Raw genomic sequence first — 14,218 nt, 5'->3', positions numbered from 1 at the left:
TTTAGAGATTGAGTACCTCCAAAAGCTTTTGTTTAGATGGATTATATCTAGTAACATTTACCACATTAGAAATTAAAACTGAGAATGTTTAAAAAGTTAATGAATTCATTTTAAAAACAATAATACTAAACAGGTTATGTTATCAGAAATCTATATATATAAAAGGCTAAGTGACTGATTGACCAGCTGGTTGGCCGGTACATATGTCGTGCACTGGCAATTTAAAAATAAATGTTGACTCGCGCTGGTGTGATACATGTAAAGCTCTCACTGGCGTCAATCACTTGTGACACCATAATGTATATGAAGACCAACTATTGGCACAATGTACCTCTGACACTGAAAGAAAGCGATGTCATTGACAGAATATTTCTGAAGACCAGCTATTGGCACAACGTGCCTCTGAAGCCAAAAGAAAGCAATGTTGTCGACAGAATATTGTTTACTAATGAAGTTATATATTCTTCTCATATACATTTTACTAATTTTTTTCATCTCTGACACTTCTATTATAGAGAAAGGGTGAATGGTGATATTAAAATATTTTGTATTTTAATTTTATAGTACTGTATTGTATACTAGAGGCCCAGTGCACGAATTTGTGCACGGGTGGGGTCCCTCAGGGTGGCCTGCAGGATTGGGTCGAAACCGGCAGTCCAACGCCGTCTGCCACTCCTGCCTGCTGCTCCCGCTCATCCCGGCCCCACTGCTCCTGCCGCGGGCTTGCGTCCAGTCAGTCCCAATCAGGAGAGGCTCTGGTGGCCACAGCAGCGCTTACCAGCTGTGAGCCCTGCATCTGGGTGCCCATCCCAAGGGGGGGGTGTGGGGGGATGGAATGCGATCGGCCCTCCGGCCAGGCAGTGGTACGCCCTTGCCGGGATCCAGATACATCCGTTGACATTCATGCCAGTTGTTGGGAGCCACCTAGCGACCACTTTTATATCATTTCTTCCTTGCGGAGTGTCTAGGGAGGGGAAGCGGCCACGGTGCCTGAGGCCAACTTTAGGAGGCTGGCGGTACTGTAGGGATTGTGCTAGTGGTGTCAGTCCGTCAGTGCCGGTCCGTCAGTGCCTGTCCTGTTCTCTGGAGATTGGACCTGCAGAACTACTGAGGGAGTGAGTGGCTGCCACCAGGCTGGTGAGCCGCCAGGATGGGTCGGTCAGCTGAGCGGCACTCCCACTGTGGGAGCGCACTGACCACAAGGGGGCAGCTCCTGCATTGAGCTTATGCCCCCTGGTGGTGAGTGTGCGTCATAGCAACTAGTCATTCGGTCGCTTAGGCTTTTATATATGTAGACAGTATTTTGACATGTAATTTTTTTGCAGTAATGTAATGTATGAATCCTTCTTCTAATTAATTTCCTTTCAATGTGCACAAATCTGTGCACTGAGCCAGTAGTAGTTTTATAATACAAAGCTATTCCAGCCCTGACTGGTTTGGCTCAGTGGATAGAGCCTCAGCCTGCGGACTCAAGGGTCCCAGGTTCAATTCCAGTCAAGGGCATGTACCTTGGTTGGGGGCACATCCCCAGTAGGGGGCGTGCAGGAAGCAGCTGATCAATGTTTCTCTCTCATAGATGTTTCTAGCTCTCTATCCCTATCCCTTCCTCTCTGTAAAGAATCAATAAAATATATTTTTTTAAAAATAAAAATAAATAAATAAAAAGCTATTCCAAACAAAAATAAGTGAAAGAGTGGCATTGCATTACAGTTTTGCAAAACTTTTTTATGCCTGGCTTAATAGAAGAACAGCTGCATTCTTAGATCTGCTTCTGTATTCAGTTTGTTGCACTATGTTGTTTGGTTGAAATATGCAAAGAAAATCTGGCCTTACTCAAATATGTATTCTTTGATATGACAACAAAGCTCTTTAAGTAGTAGTTTCTTAAAGGTTAGCTACAATATCAATAAAAGTACCAATGATCTTTTTGTACAGTTATGCCAAACCATTGGTTTATTTTGTAGTTTGATTCTTTTTCATGCATTATATTATAATTTTATGCAATTGGTTATTTGGAAAATCGTAATTCACTGTTATGCAGACCTACAAAGATGTTTACACATTTTCATTTTACAATATAAAAAAACACACATTTTTTAATTAAATCTTTATTGTTCAGATTATTACAGTTGTTCCTTTTTTTCCCCCCATAGCTCCCCTCCACCCGGTTCCCACCCCACCCTCCGCCCTTACCCCCCGACCCCCACCCCACTGTTCTCATCCATAGGTGTAAGATTTTTGTCCATTCTCTTCCAGCACCCCCAACACCCCTTTCCCCCTGAGAATTGTCAGTCCACTCCCTTTCTATGTTTCTGATTCTATTATATTCACCACTTCATTCTGTTCATCGGATTTTTTATTCACTTGATTTTTAGATGTGTATTTGTTGTTCATAATTTGTATCTTTACCTTTTTCTTCTTCCTCTTCTTAAAGGATACCTTTCAGCATTTCATATAATACTGGTTTGGTGGTGATGAACTCCTTTAGCTTTTTCTTATCCGTGAAGCTCTTTATCTGACCTTTAATTCTGAATGATAGCTTTGCTGGGTAAAGTAATCTTGGTTGTAGGTTCTTGCTATTCATCACTTTGAATATTTCTTGCCACTCCCTTCTGGCCTGCATAGTTTCTGTTGAGAAATCAGCTGACAGTCTTATGGGTACTCCCATGTAGGTAACTAACTGTTTTTCTCTTGCTGCTTTTAAGATTCTCTCTTTGTCTTTTGCTCTTGGCATTTTAATTCTGATGTGTCTTGGTGTGGTCCTCTTTGGATTCCTTTTGTTTGGGGTTCTCTGCACTTCCTGGACTTGTAAGTCTATTTCTTTCACCAGGTAGGGGAAGTTTTCTGTCATTATTTCTTCAAATAGGTTTTCAATATCTTGCTCTCTCTCTTCTTCTGGCACCCCCATAATTTGGATGTTGGTGCTCTTGAAGTTGTCCCAGAGGCTCCTTACATTATCTTTATATTTTTGGATTCGTTTTCCTTTTTGCTTTTCCGGTTGGGTGTTTTTTGCTTCTTCGTATTTCAAATCTTTGACTTGATTCTTGCGATCGTCTAGTCTGCTATTGTATCTCTGTATAATATTCTTTATTTCAGTCAGTGTATGCTTAATTTCTAATTGGTCCTTTTTCATACCGTTCAAGGTCTCACTAGATTTATCGAGGGCCTCACTAAATTTATCAGCAGTTTCTAGAAAATTCTTGAAAAACTTTATAAGTGTGGTTTTGAACTCTATATCCAGTTGTTTGCTTTCCTCCATTTCTGTCATTTGTGACCTGTTTCTTTGTCTCCGCATTTTGGCTGCTTTCCGGTGTTGATAGAGTAGCTTTCTGTGCTAGGTGTCCTATAGGGCCCAGTGGCTCAGCCTCCCCAATTACCAGAGGTGGACACTCTTGGTGCACACCTTTGTGGGTTTTGTGCACAGTCGTCTTGTAGTTAAGCCTTGATTGTTGTAGGTATCACTGGGAGGAATTGACCTCCAGGCCAATTGGCTGTGAGAATCAGCTGTGTCTGCAGTGGGAGAACTTCTGTGCTGGAGACACCCTTCTGGGGCAAGACTTGCATCAGTGGGGCTTTGGTGCTCACTGAGTCTGCTCCCTGAATGTGACCCTTATGGATCTTAGGAGTTGTAATCTGGATGGTCCCACTCTGACCACTGTATACACTGGCTGTTAGATCTCTAAGGAGGTGCTAATTTAGCCTCTGCCTGAGGCTACCCAGCAGGAGCTATGGAGAGATCTGCAGATTCCTCTTCTTTGTTTGGGGTTTGGAGGTGCCCAGATGAGGCCCAGCTGTGAAGCTGTAAAAGCTGCTGTGGGGCCTTGGGCCTTCTTTTGGATGTTCTGGGTCTCTCTGACCCAGCTGCAGCTTGTTAGGTAATTTTAGATTGCAAAGGGCCAGGCCATTCATATGCAAAAGCCTCTGCGCACAGCTTGGGTGAGGCGGGGTCTCAGGGGATCAACAGAGCAGAGCAAGCAGCTATGGCTGATCCTCAGCCCTGCCCTAAGAGGCCCCGAGTCTCAGTGTCCCGGTAATCGCTGCAAGCACCTCTGAGAGAAAGCCGCCCTCGAGTTCTGCCCGATGCCGGACAGTCCAGTTTCTCCCTGTATGAGTCTGGGTCCCTAGAGACTCGCCCGGAACTGGAGTTCAGAGCAGTCGGGAGCTTGAGACTCCCTCCCGATTGAAAAAGACAACCGCGTCCTCAGTTGCCAGCCCTTTCCGCGTGCGCCTCTGTACCTCTGCACTTCCGCGCCTCCTCTGAGTCTCAGTGTGCTTTTCTCTTTCCTTCTAGTTGTAGAATTTCCACTCAGCCAGCCTTCCTGTGGTTCTGGATGATGTCTGTTTTGTCTTTTAGTTGTATTTTTGAAGTGGTTGTGCGAAGCAGCAATTTCCGGTGTTTACCTATGTCACCATCTTGGTTTCTCCCCAAAACCACATTTATTAATATTGCCATTGACCTCATCAAATCCATCTATAATAATAAAAGCATAATATGCTAATTAGACTAGACGACCTTCCGGATGAAGCCAGGGCTGCGAGGGAAGCCCTGGTCCTGGGTGCCAGAGGGAAGCTGGTGCCAGCATCCCAGGGAAGAAAGGCCTACTCTTGCATGAATTTCGTGCATCGGGCCTCCAGTCTTTAAATAATGGGAAGCTTTCAGTTCGTGGTGGCAAGCCCCAGTTTACCAGAATTCAAAGTTTTACTTGAAAACTTAAATCTTATTAACAACAAATATATGTAGTAGATGTCCTTGAAGTGCCAGGCTCCCTTATTCATTTTTGAGAAAAAAATGTGCTATATATCTTATACTGACTAGTCAGTTCTTTCAGGTAAAATTGGTGATCCATTTGCAACTCAGCAGAGCTCAAATGCCTTTCTTCAAAGATTTCATTGTACTTCAGAACACAAAGGTGTTTCTTGTGTAGTTCCCATTTTACCTACAGTATATTAAAATGATGTGAATTGAGGGGCTGGGATTTAATTTTAAAATGTTACTTCTGCCCCCCGTTGAAGAGGCTAAGTGGTTGAGCGTCAACCCAGGAACTAGGAGGTCACGATTAGATCTTTTTTTTTAATATATTTTTTATTGATTAAGATATTACATATGTGTCCTTGTCCCCACGTTACCCTCTACCCCCCCCCCCCCCCGGTCATGCCCTCACCGCCCCGTTGTCCGTGTCCATTGGTTAGGCCTATATGCTTGCATATAAGTCCTTTGGTTGATCTTTCCCCCTTACCCCCACCCTCCCCTACCTTCCCTCCAAGGCCCGACAGTCCAATCAATGCCTCTCCGTCTCTGGATCAGTCCTTGTTCATCATTTTATGTTGTTCATTATATTCCACAAATGAGTGAGATCATGTGGTATTTATCCGCTCTCCAGTTCCACCCATGCTGTGACAAATGGTAAGAGTTCCTTTTTCTTTTTCCTCTTAAAGAATACCTTTCAGCATTTCATATAATGCTGGTTTGGTGGTGATGAACTCCTTTAGCGTTTTCTTATCTGTGAAGCTCTTTATCTGACCTTCTATTCTGAATGATAGCTTTGCTGGATAAAGTAATCTTGGTTGTAGGTTCTTGCTGTTCATCACTTTCAATATTTCTTGCCACTCTCTTCTGGCTTGCATGGTTTCTGTTGAGAAATCCGCTGACAGTCGTATGGGTACTCCCTTGTAGGTAACTGTCTGTCTTTCTCTTGCTGCTTTTAAGATTCTCTCTTTATCTTTTGCTCTTGACATTTTAATTCTGATGTGTCTTGGTGTGGTCCTCTTTGGATTCCTTTTGTTTGGGGTTCTCTGCGCTTCCTGGACTTGTAAGTCTATTTCTTTCACCAGGTAGGGGAAGTTTTCTGTCATTATTTCTTCAAAGAGGTTTTCAATATCTTGCCCTCTCTCTTCTTCTGGTACCCCTATAATTCTGATGTTGGTACGCTTGAAGTTGTCCCAGAGGTTCCTTACACTATCTTCATATTTTTGGAATCTTTTTTCTTTTTTCTTTTTCGGTTGGGTCTTTTTTGTTTCTTTGTATTTCAAATCTTTGACTTGATTCTTGAGATCCTCTTGCTTGCTGTTGGATCTCTGTATATTATTCTTTATTTCAGTCAGTGTATGCTTAATTTCTAGTTAGTCCTTTTTCATATCCTCGAGAGTCTCACTAGATTTATCGAGGGCCTCACTAAATTTATCGGCGGTTTCCATAAAATTCTTGAAAAACCTTATAAACGTGGCCTTGATCTCTATATCCAGTCGTTTGCTTTCTGTCATTTGTGACCTGTTTCTTTGTCTCCGCATTTTTTATGCTTCCCTGTGTTGGTAGAGTGGTTTTGTGTGCTAGGTGTCCTGTAGGGCCCAGTGGCTCAGCCTCCCCAGTTACCTGAGTTGGACACTCTTGGTGCACCCCCTTGGGGGCTTTGTGCACAGTCTTGTTGTAGTTATGCCTTGATTGTTGTAGGATCACTGGGAGGAATTGACCTCCAGGCCAATTGGCAGTGAGAATCAGCTGTGTCTGCAGTGGGAGAACTTCTGTGCTGAAGACCCCCTTCTGGGGCAAGACTTGCTTCAGTGGGGATTTGGTGCTCACTGAGTCTGCACCCTGAGTGTGTCCCTTATGGATCTTAGGAGTTGTAATCTGGATGGTCCCCCTCTGACCACTGGGTACACTGGCTCTTGTATCTAAGGAGGTGCTAATTTAGCCTCTGCCTGCGGTTACACAGCAGGAGCTACGAAGAGAACTGCAGATTCCCCTTCCTTTTTTGGAGTTTGGAGGTACCCCGATGAGGCCCAGCTGTGAAGCAGTGCAAGCTGCTGTGGGGCCTTGGGCCTTCTCTTGGAAGTTCTGGGTCTGTGGCCCCGCTGCAGTTTGTTAGGTAATTTTCAGGTTGCAAAGGGCCAGGGCATTCATATGCAAAAGCCTCTGTGGCAGCCTGGGTGGGGCGGGGTCTCAGGGAATCAAAGGGCAGAGCAAGCAGCTATGGCGGATTCCCAGCCCTGCCCTAAGGGGCCGCGCGTCTCAGTGTCCCGGTAATTGCTGCAAGCACCTCTGAGGGAAAGCCACCCTCAAGTTCCGAGTTCTGCCCGCTGCCAGACAGTCCAGTTTCTCCCCGTATGAGTCCTGGGTCCCCAGAGATTTCCCGGAACCAGAGTTCAGAGCAGTCGGGAGCTTGTGACTCCCTCTCGATTTAAAAAGACAGCCGCGTCCTCAGGTACCAGCCCCTTTCCGCGCGCGCGAGCCTCCGTACCTTTGCACTTTACTTCCGCAGCTCCTCTGGCTCTCAGTGTGGTTTTCTTTCCTTCTAGTTGTGGAATTTCCACTCAGCCAGCTTTCCTGTAGTTCTGGATGCTGTTCATTTTGTCTTTATGTTGTTGTTTTTGAAGTTGTTGTGGGAGGCAGCGATTTCCCGGTGTTTATCTATGCCGCCATCTTAGTTTCTCCCTCACGATTAGATTTTGAGTCAGGGCACATGCAGGGTTGCGGGGCTCCATCCCTTTTGGGGGTGGGGGCGCACATAATGTTTTGGTATTATTATGAAAATAGCTTTGATCTTACAGACCTATTGAAAAGAGTTTGGGTCCTTGGATCAAAAACTTGCTGTCCTACAGAGATACATGTATACAGAGATACTCACTGAAACAGTACTTTTAATAAAGTATTGGAAATAATGTAATTGCCTAGTTAACAATCTTTTTTTTGCTTATTGTTGGAGAGAATTAAACTCTACCTACCTGTTAAGGCACCCGTTGATGTTAATCTCTTTTCCTGGGTATGTAGAAGAGTATTAGTTATGTGCCATCTTTGGAATAATTGAGAAAATACGCATTTAAATAATTTTCTGTGCTCTGTGGTTCAGAAAAGGAACCCCTGATTGATTTCTGTTAAGGAATGGTAAATTGAGGCACATTTCTTCTGCAGCCATTGAAAAGAATGAGACAATTCTATATGTAGTGAAATAACATCTTCATTAGAGTCAGTGAAAAGTTGAGAATAATAGAATAGTACTTATTCTATTATAGTGTGATCCTATTTTGTCTTGAACACATTCCAAAAGCAGAATCATAGCAAGTGATTACATATGTTATTTCAGGGAGACCTAGAAGATTTCAAAGCAAAACTGCTGACAGAGGTTATCTCTGCCAAGGCAAGCGGGATTTTTGAAAAATTAGTGGTAGCAGGTGGTTGAAGATTTCTGCTTTTCTGTTTATCCCTGCAGCTGAAAATGTTTTTTTTACAGTGAAATCATTGGACATTTTTTATATGTATGTAACTAAAATTGTGATGAGTTCTGTGAAGGCACATAATAAGGAAAACTCTTGGGGGAGTCATGGAAATCTGTCTGGACCAGCTCTCATCATTCATTGCTTTCTGCTTTGTAGGAACCTGCGGCGGATCCGGAAGTGTCAGCGTGGTCGAGAACAGCAAGAAAAGGAAGGGAAGGAAGGAAACAGCAAGAAGAGCATGGAGAATGTGGATAGCCTGGATAAACTGGAGTGTAGGTTCAAGCTGAACTCCTACAAGATGGTGTATGTGATCAAGTCCGAGGACTACATGTATCGGAGGACTGCCTTGCTCCGGGCTCATCAGGTGAGAACCTCTCCCCAGCCAAGACCAGCCTAACCCAGAGGCTGCTGGTCTTTTCTCTTCCTTTATGAACACCTCCACTTGGATTTAAGAATTGAGTAAACTGGTGTATTAGGTTGTTGAGGATGCTGTAACAAAGTACCACACAAACTGTGTGACTTAAACAACAGAAATTTATTGTCTCAGTTCTGAAAGCTCGAAGTTCAAGTTAAAAGTGTTGGCAGAGTAGGTTTGAACCTTCTGAGGGCTGTGAGGGAGAATGTTTTGCTTGCCTCCTCTGGGCTCTGGTAGTTAGCTGGCACCCTTTGATATTTCTTGGTTTGTAGATATCTGCCTTCGTCTTCACATGGCATTCTCTCTGTGTGCGTGTATGTGTCCAAATTTTCCTCCATAGTCATATTGCATTATGGGTCACCCTGCTAACAGTATGACCTCATATTAACTAATTATAACTGCAACAACCTTATTTCCAAATTCGGTCACATTCTGAGGTACTGAGGGTTAGGACTGGAACATGAATTTGGAGGTGGGGCACAAATCAACCCATAACAGCTGGTGGCATTTCCATTGAAGCTATTCCCAGCATTTACTTTCAAGTGGTAGTGCTTATATGAAGGCTACACGTTTACATGTGCTACTTCAGTAGTGAAAGCTCCTGGTACACTTATGTACCAGGTATTGAACCATGCCCTGGGACTACAGCCATGAAGTAGAGTATATAAGGAAGGCAGTGTGATATTCACTATCAAGGAAAGAAACTAGGTGAAGTGACCAAGGATAAGTGATGTGCCCAGCTTTTGTGGGAGAGATCTCTCTAAGGAGGTGAAGCTTAAGACCTGAACAGTGACAAGGATCCAGCTCGGTGAAGAGTTGGGGTTTGATAATTTCTAGGCAAAGGAAGCAAGTCCAAGGCTGAGAGGGAGGAATATATGAAAAACTAAAACCATCCGTGTGGCTTGAGCCATAAGGAAAGTGGGATGTGTGAAGTTGGAAGGGTAATAGAGGCCACATTGCTCAGTCTTATAGGCCATGGTTTGGATTTTGTTTGAGGTGCATTGGGATGTTGAGTGTGGGCACAAAGTTGGAAGAGCAGAGACCACACAAAAGGACTGCTGTTGTCCAAATGAGATGCGATGGTGACCTGGGCTAGCAGAAAGGTGTCAGTGGAATTATAAGAATTAAACAGACTGGAGATACAATTTGGAGATACAGTTGTCAGACAGTAATGATTAGATTCCCATTTGAGATAAGAGAAAGGAGAACATCAAGGATGATGCCTGGTGGTTTTTGTTATTTGGTTTTGTTTGTTTTGCTTGAGTAAGTGGGAAGTTTAGGGATATATTTGTTATTAAGAAGAGATTACCATTTTTGAGGGTCAGATCAAGCATTTTGTTTTGAACTGCTTAAGTTTGATAGGACAATAAAACATTCAAGTAGGAGATCTAGGTGAACAGTTTAATATACTTATCTCATGGTACTGTGTGTTGTATATCTGTGTCTCTGATTCAAATTATTTGGAGAGCTGGGCCTAATTTATCCTTTTCTCCTATTCTGTCTTTTACATGAGCACCGATAAATATTTACAGGATGCTTAGATAGGGACCTGAACCTCCACTGGAGATCCACTATGCTTAGTACTCTGCTGGACGGGATGGGGGTGATACCGTGGGGGAGAATGGGTTTTAAGCCCTTTAAGCCTCATGTTTTTGTGTTTTGTGTGTGTGTGTGTTTTAATAAATTTTATTGATTTTTTTACAGAGAGAAAGGGGAGGGATAGAGAGTTAGAAACATCAATGAGAGAGAAATATCGATCAGCTGCCTCCTGCACACTCCCCACTGGGTATGTGCCCGAAACCAAGGTACGTGCCCTTGACCGGAATTGAACCTGGGACCCTTGAGTCCGCAGGCCGGCGCTCTATCCACCGAGCCAAACCGGTTAGGGCAAGCCTCATATTTTTTAGAAGTGGTTTGCCATGCTGCTGATAGAAATAACCAACAACTGTCTAACTTGGGGATATATTAGAATCAGCTGGTCCCTGGCTCAGTGGTTAAAGTGTCAGACTGAGGACTGAAGGGTCATTGGTTCAGTTCTGGTCAAGGGGCACATACAGGCATGTACCTCGGTTGCAGGCTCCATCCCTGCCATTGCCGGGCCCGTGCAGGAGGCAACCAATTTATGTGGTCTCTCTTACATTGATGTTTCTGTCTCTATGTCTCTCCCCCTCCCTTCCACTCTCTAAAAAATCAATGGAAAAATATTCTCAGGTGAGGATTATTTAAAAAAATAAAAATTAGAATCAGGTGGGTTGCTGATGTTAAAATGTAGCTTGATAGAAACAAGGAAATCTGTAGTTTTATCAAATTCCCCAGGTGATTCTAATGAATGCTAAAATTGAGAAACACTAAGCTTATTTTGCCCAGAACCTATGTTGGAATTTCTTTGGTTTCTCAATGGGTTCCAACTCCTTACATGCTCTATGTTCTTAACCTCTTTCAGTTCTCTTCTGAAAACATAGATTCCTACTTTTGTGTGCGTTTTTTCCCCCACTAACCAGTGGTATCAGAAACTTGAGGCCACATCTTTTCTTTGCTACTTTAGGAGGAAACTGGGCTTTGTATTTGAAGGGTTGTTTTGTTTTGTTTTTTGGTCCTAGTTCATGGGTGTTTTTGTTTGTTTTGTTTTGTTTTTTTTATTCTGTTTTGCAGTCCCATGAACGTGTAAGCAAGAGGCTGCATCAGAGGTTCCAGGCCTGGGTAGATAAGTGGACCAAGGAGCATGTGCCCCGTGAAATGGCAGCGGAGACCAGCAAGTGGCTCATGGGTGAGGGGCTGGAGGGCCTGGTACCCTGTACCACCACCTGTGACACAGAGACTCTGCATTTTGTGAACATTAACAAGTACCGTGTCAAATACGGCACAGTGTTCAAAACCCCATAACTGCGAAGTCAGAGCAGATAACTTGAAGGAGGTGTATGTGTGAGGGGGGTGCGGTTCATGTGCCCTCACACACACTGAAGAAATGAGGAAGATGCCTTTCAAGCCTCACTGGGCCTCTCTGGGACATGGCCACCTGATCTGTCTGTGCTCTGGAACTTTCCCCAAGGGTTTAGGATCCTGGAGGGAAAGGAAATCCACTCAAGCATAAACACACAGCTTGCTTGCACACACCAGCAGAGCTAAGACTGGAGTCTCCTGGGGCCTGACCTTCGAAGAAGGAACCAGGTGCTATTCAAACCTTGGCTGGATGGGTGAACGTTGACAAACTAACTGGGGAAGGACTCAATGCTCAGATGGTTTGTAACTCTGATGGTCAGTGCTCCTCTTCTCTTCCTCCCACCCCCCAAAAGGGGGACAAAACTGGATTTGATTTTTTTGTTTTATTTTTTCCTGATCACTCAAGCACATTTAGAGCATCCATTAGGTTTTATGTGGGACCCACAATTTGGCTTTGGGATTGATCATCTTGTGGATTTGATTCCTGCCGAATCCCTTGTTGCCTCCCTTTTACTTTCTCCTCTGGTTATCAACCTCAACAAGTTCAAATCAGTTATTTTTAGCTCCCAAGGAACTGTTTTGTATCTGCTTCTTTACCAGTCTTCCCCAGTGCCATCCACCAGCTTTACTCTTTCTCTCAAACACACCAATTTTAACGGGGGTTTTCTTTTTTCTTTTTTGTAAATAATGTACATACTGTCAATTTTTTATTAAAAGAAATATGCTTTGATGTGCTAGCATAACTGCTCTAGCTTCTTGTGTACCATAGTTCTATGTGACTTCAGATTTAGTACCTATGAACAGGTGTGCAAGACATTTATTACACTTTTTACCAAAGGGAGTTATGGTTGTAGTACTTTTGTGTAAAACTTGTCTTCCCCTTGCCCCAAAACTTTTTTAAAAAAAATAATAAAGTTTGGTTCTCAAGGAATAAACTTGCAACCCAAGTCCCTTGTCCTCACCAGAGAACAATTATGAATCAGGGAATTAGGCTCAGTTTCTTATCCAGGGTACCAACAGGCTTTTGCTCTAGTTAGCAGTCAAGTTCACTTATCTCAAGTCAAAATATTCCAAAATTTTGAAGCAGAATACTTTATTCTTTCAGTACATGTTTTTTCCCCTCCCTTATTTCAACTGTTTAGACATGTGTGATATGTAATTCTCTATATTTTTTCTTATCCTTAGTAGAAACAGGAGTGAACAACTTAAATACCAAATCAGTATTTGAAAGAAGTGTGTATAAGGAGTGTGGTATAAGTGGGGTTGGGAGGGAGATTTGGTACATTTCATTACTAACTGCAAATGGAATATATTACATAAATTTAAACTGGCAGACATTTAATCCTGGGTGATAAGGATTTTTATGTAGTCAGCCTGGACTTCTGGTGGATTTTCCTCCAGCAACCATTTACCCTAATCATAGTTGCAAAGTAACCAACAGTGTTTTGTTTGCTTTTTTATTAAAAATCCACACACTCCCACCCCCAACACACACTTCCAAACCCCACAAACTTTTAGCTTCTGGACTTTCAAAATATATGGTAGACTTCTCTGATTTTTTTGTTTGTTTGTTTGTGTGTGGGGAGTGGTGAGGGGGGGAGACAACACAAGAGGTGGAACCCAGAAATGTATGGTAGTAAAAGAGCCTTGCAGGAGAAGATTCTAGGATGAAGCTGAGGCAGTGTCTGACTTGGAGATGGAATGATAAGTACTGGTTGCGGATGGGAAATCTTCAGGTTTTCCCAGAAATTAGCTCACCTATCCCCCTCTGCTCACTCAAGAAAGATCATGTTGACTTGGAATTATGGGGGAAATAGATGGGGCCCAGCTGTTGCTGTCCCTGCACAGGGTTATGTCCAGAGCACCTGCTTGCAGGTTGGGAATAGGGTTTCAGAGCCAGTTCAGGAGAAAACCTTCAACCTACCAGTGTAACGAAAAAGAAGGGGGAGTTTCACCAAATGGTTTTCACAAACAGCATTTTTGTCCCTCCTGTCTTCTGACACCTGAGCTACAAGCTCTAAACCCAGCCTGTATTATAGCTGGCAAGTTATCTTTATTTTAAACTTGAGGCCCGGTGCACAAGATTGGTGCATGGGGGTGGGGTGCCTCAGCCTGGCTTGTGCCCTCTCGCAGTCCAGGAGCCCTTGGGGGATGTCCGCCTACTGGCTTAGGCCTGATCTCCCCTCTCTCCCCCTCCCCGCCCTCCCCACCTCTGGGGATCAGGCCTAAGCTGGCAGTCAGACATCGCTCTTGCAGTCTGGGGCTCTCACAGTCTGGGTCCCCTTGATCCTTATTGCCCGCCTGCAGCATAGGTGGGAGAGACTCCCACCACCACCTCTGCACTCGCCAGCCAGAAGCCAGCCTGCTGCTCCTTAGCGCTGCCTTGGAGGCGGGAGAGGCTACCGCCACCGCCACTGCGCTCGCTAGCCGTGAGCCCGGCTGAGCAGTGCTCACCATCCACTGGTGTGGCATAATGGGGAACCAGTTCTGGTCTCTGGCCTTTTATTATATAGGATTATGCTTGGTATTATGTACTCAGTCATACACTTCTGTGTAGTTTGCATTTGAAATGTTGTAAACTTGGTCAGTATTTCCATTAAAATATCAGGGCTAATGCTGTGTATATATTTTTGTTAATGATATTATAGACAA

At 43.8% G+C, this 14,218-nt stretch overlaps 1 protein-coding gene across 11 annotated transcripts in view; it reads left to right on the top strand.

Annotated features, from left to right (window-relative positions):
• The window catches only part of SIN3A (SIN3 transcription regulator family member A), an 86,725-nt gene extending 74,228 nt beyond the window's left edge, over positions 1-12,497 (top strand). For 10 of the 11 annotated variants that reach the window (XM_036349443.1, XM_036349499.1, XM_036349489.1 and 7 more), the window contains 2 exons: positions 8,368-8,575; positions 11,279-12,497. In XM_036349443.1, the coding sequence (XP_036205336.1) occupies positions 8,368-8,575; positions 11,279-11,509 (439 nt within the window). In that variant the 3' untranslated portion in view covers positions 11,510-12,497. The remainder of the gene's footprint in view (positions 1-8,367; positions 8,576-11,278) is intronic. The other variant, XR_004974043.1, reaches the window with a different exon arrangement.
• Positions 12,498-14,218: the final 1,721 nt, after the last annotated feature.

Source organism: Myotis myotis, unplaced genomic scaffold, assembly GCF_014108235.1.
Source record: "Myotis myotis isolate mMyoMyo1 unplaced genomic scaffold, mMyoMyo1.p scaffold_m19_p_1, whole genome shotgun sequence".
In the NCBI taxonomy this organism is placed as follows: Eukaryota; Metazoa; Chordata; class Mammalia; order Chiroptera; family Vespertilionidae; genus Myotis; species Myotis myotis.
This window is presented reverse-complemented; position numbering and strand designations above follow the sequence as displayed.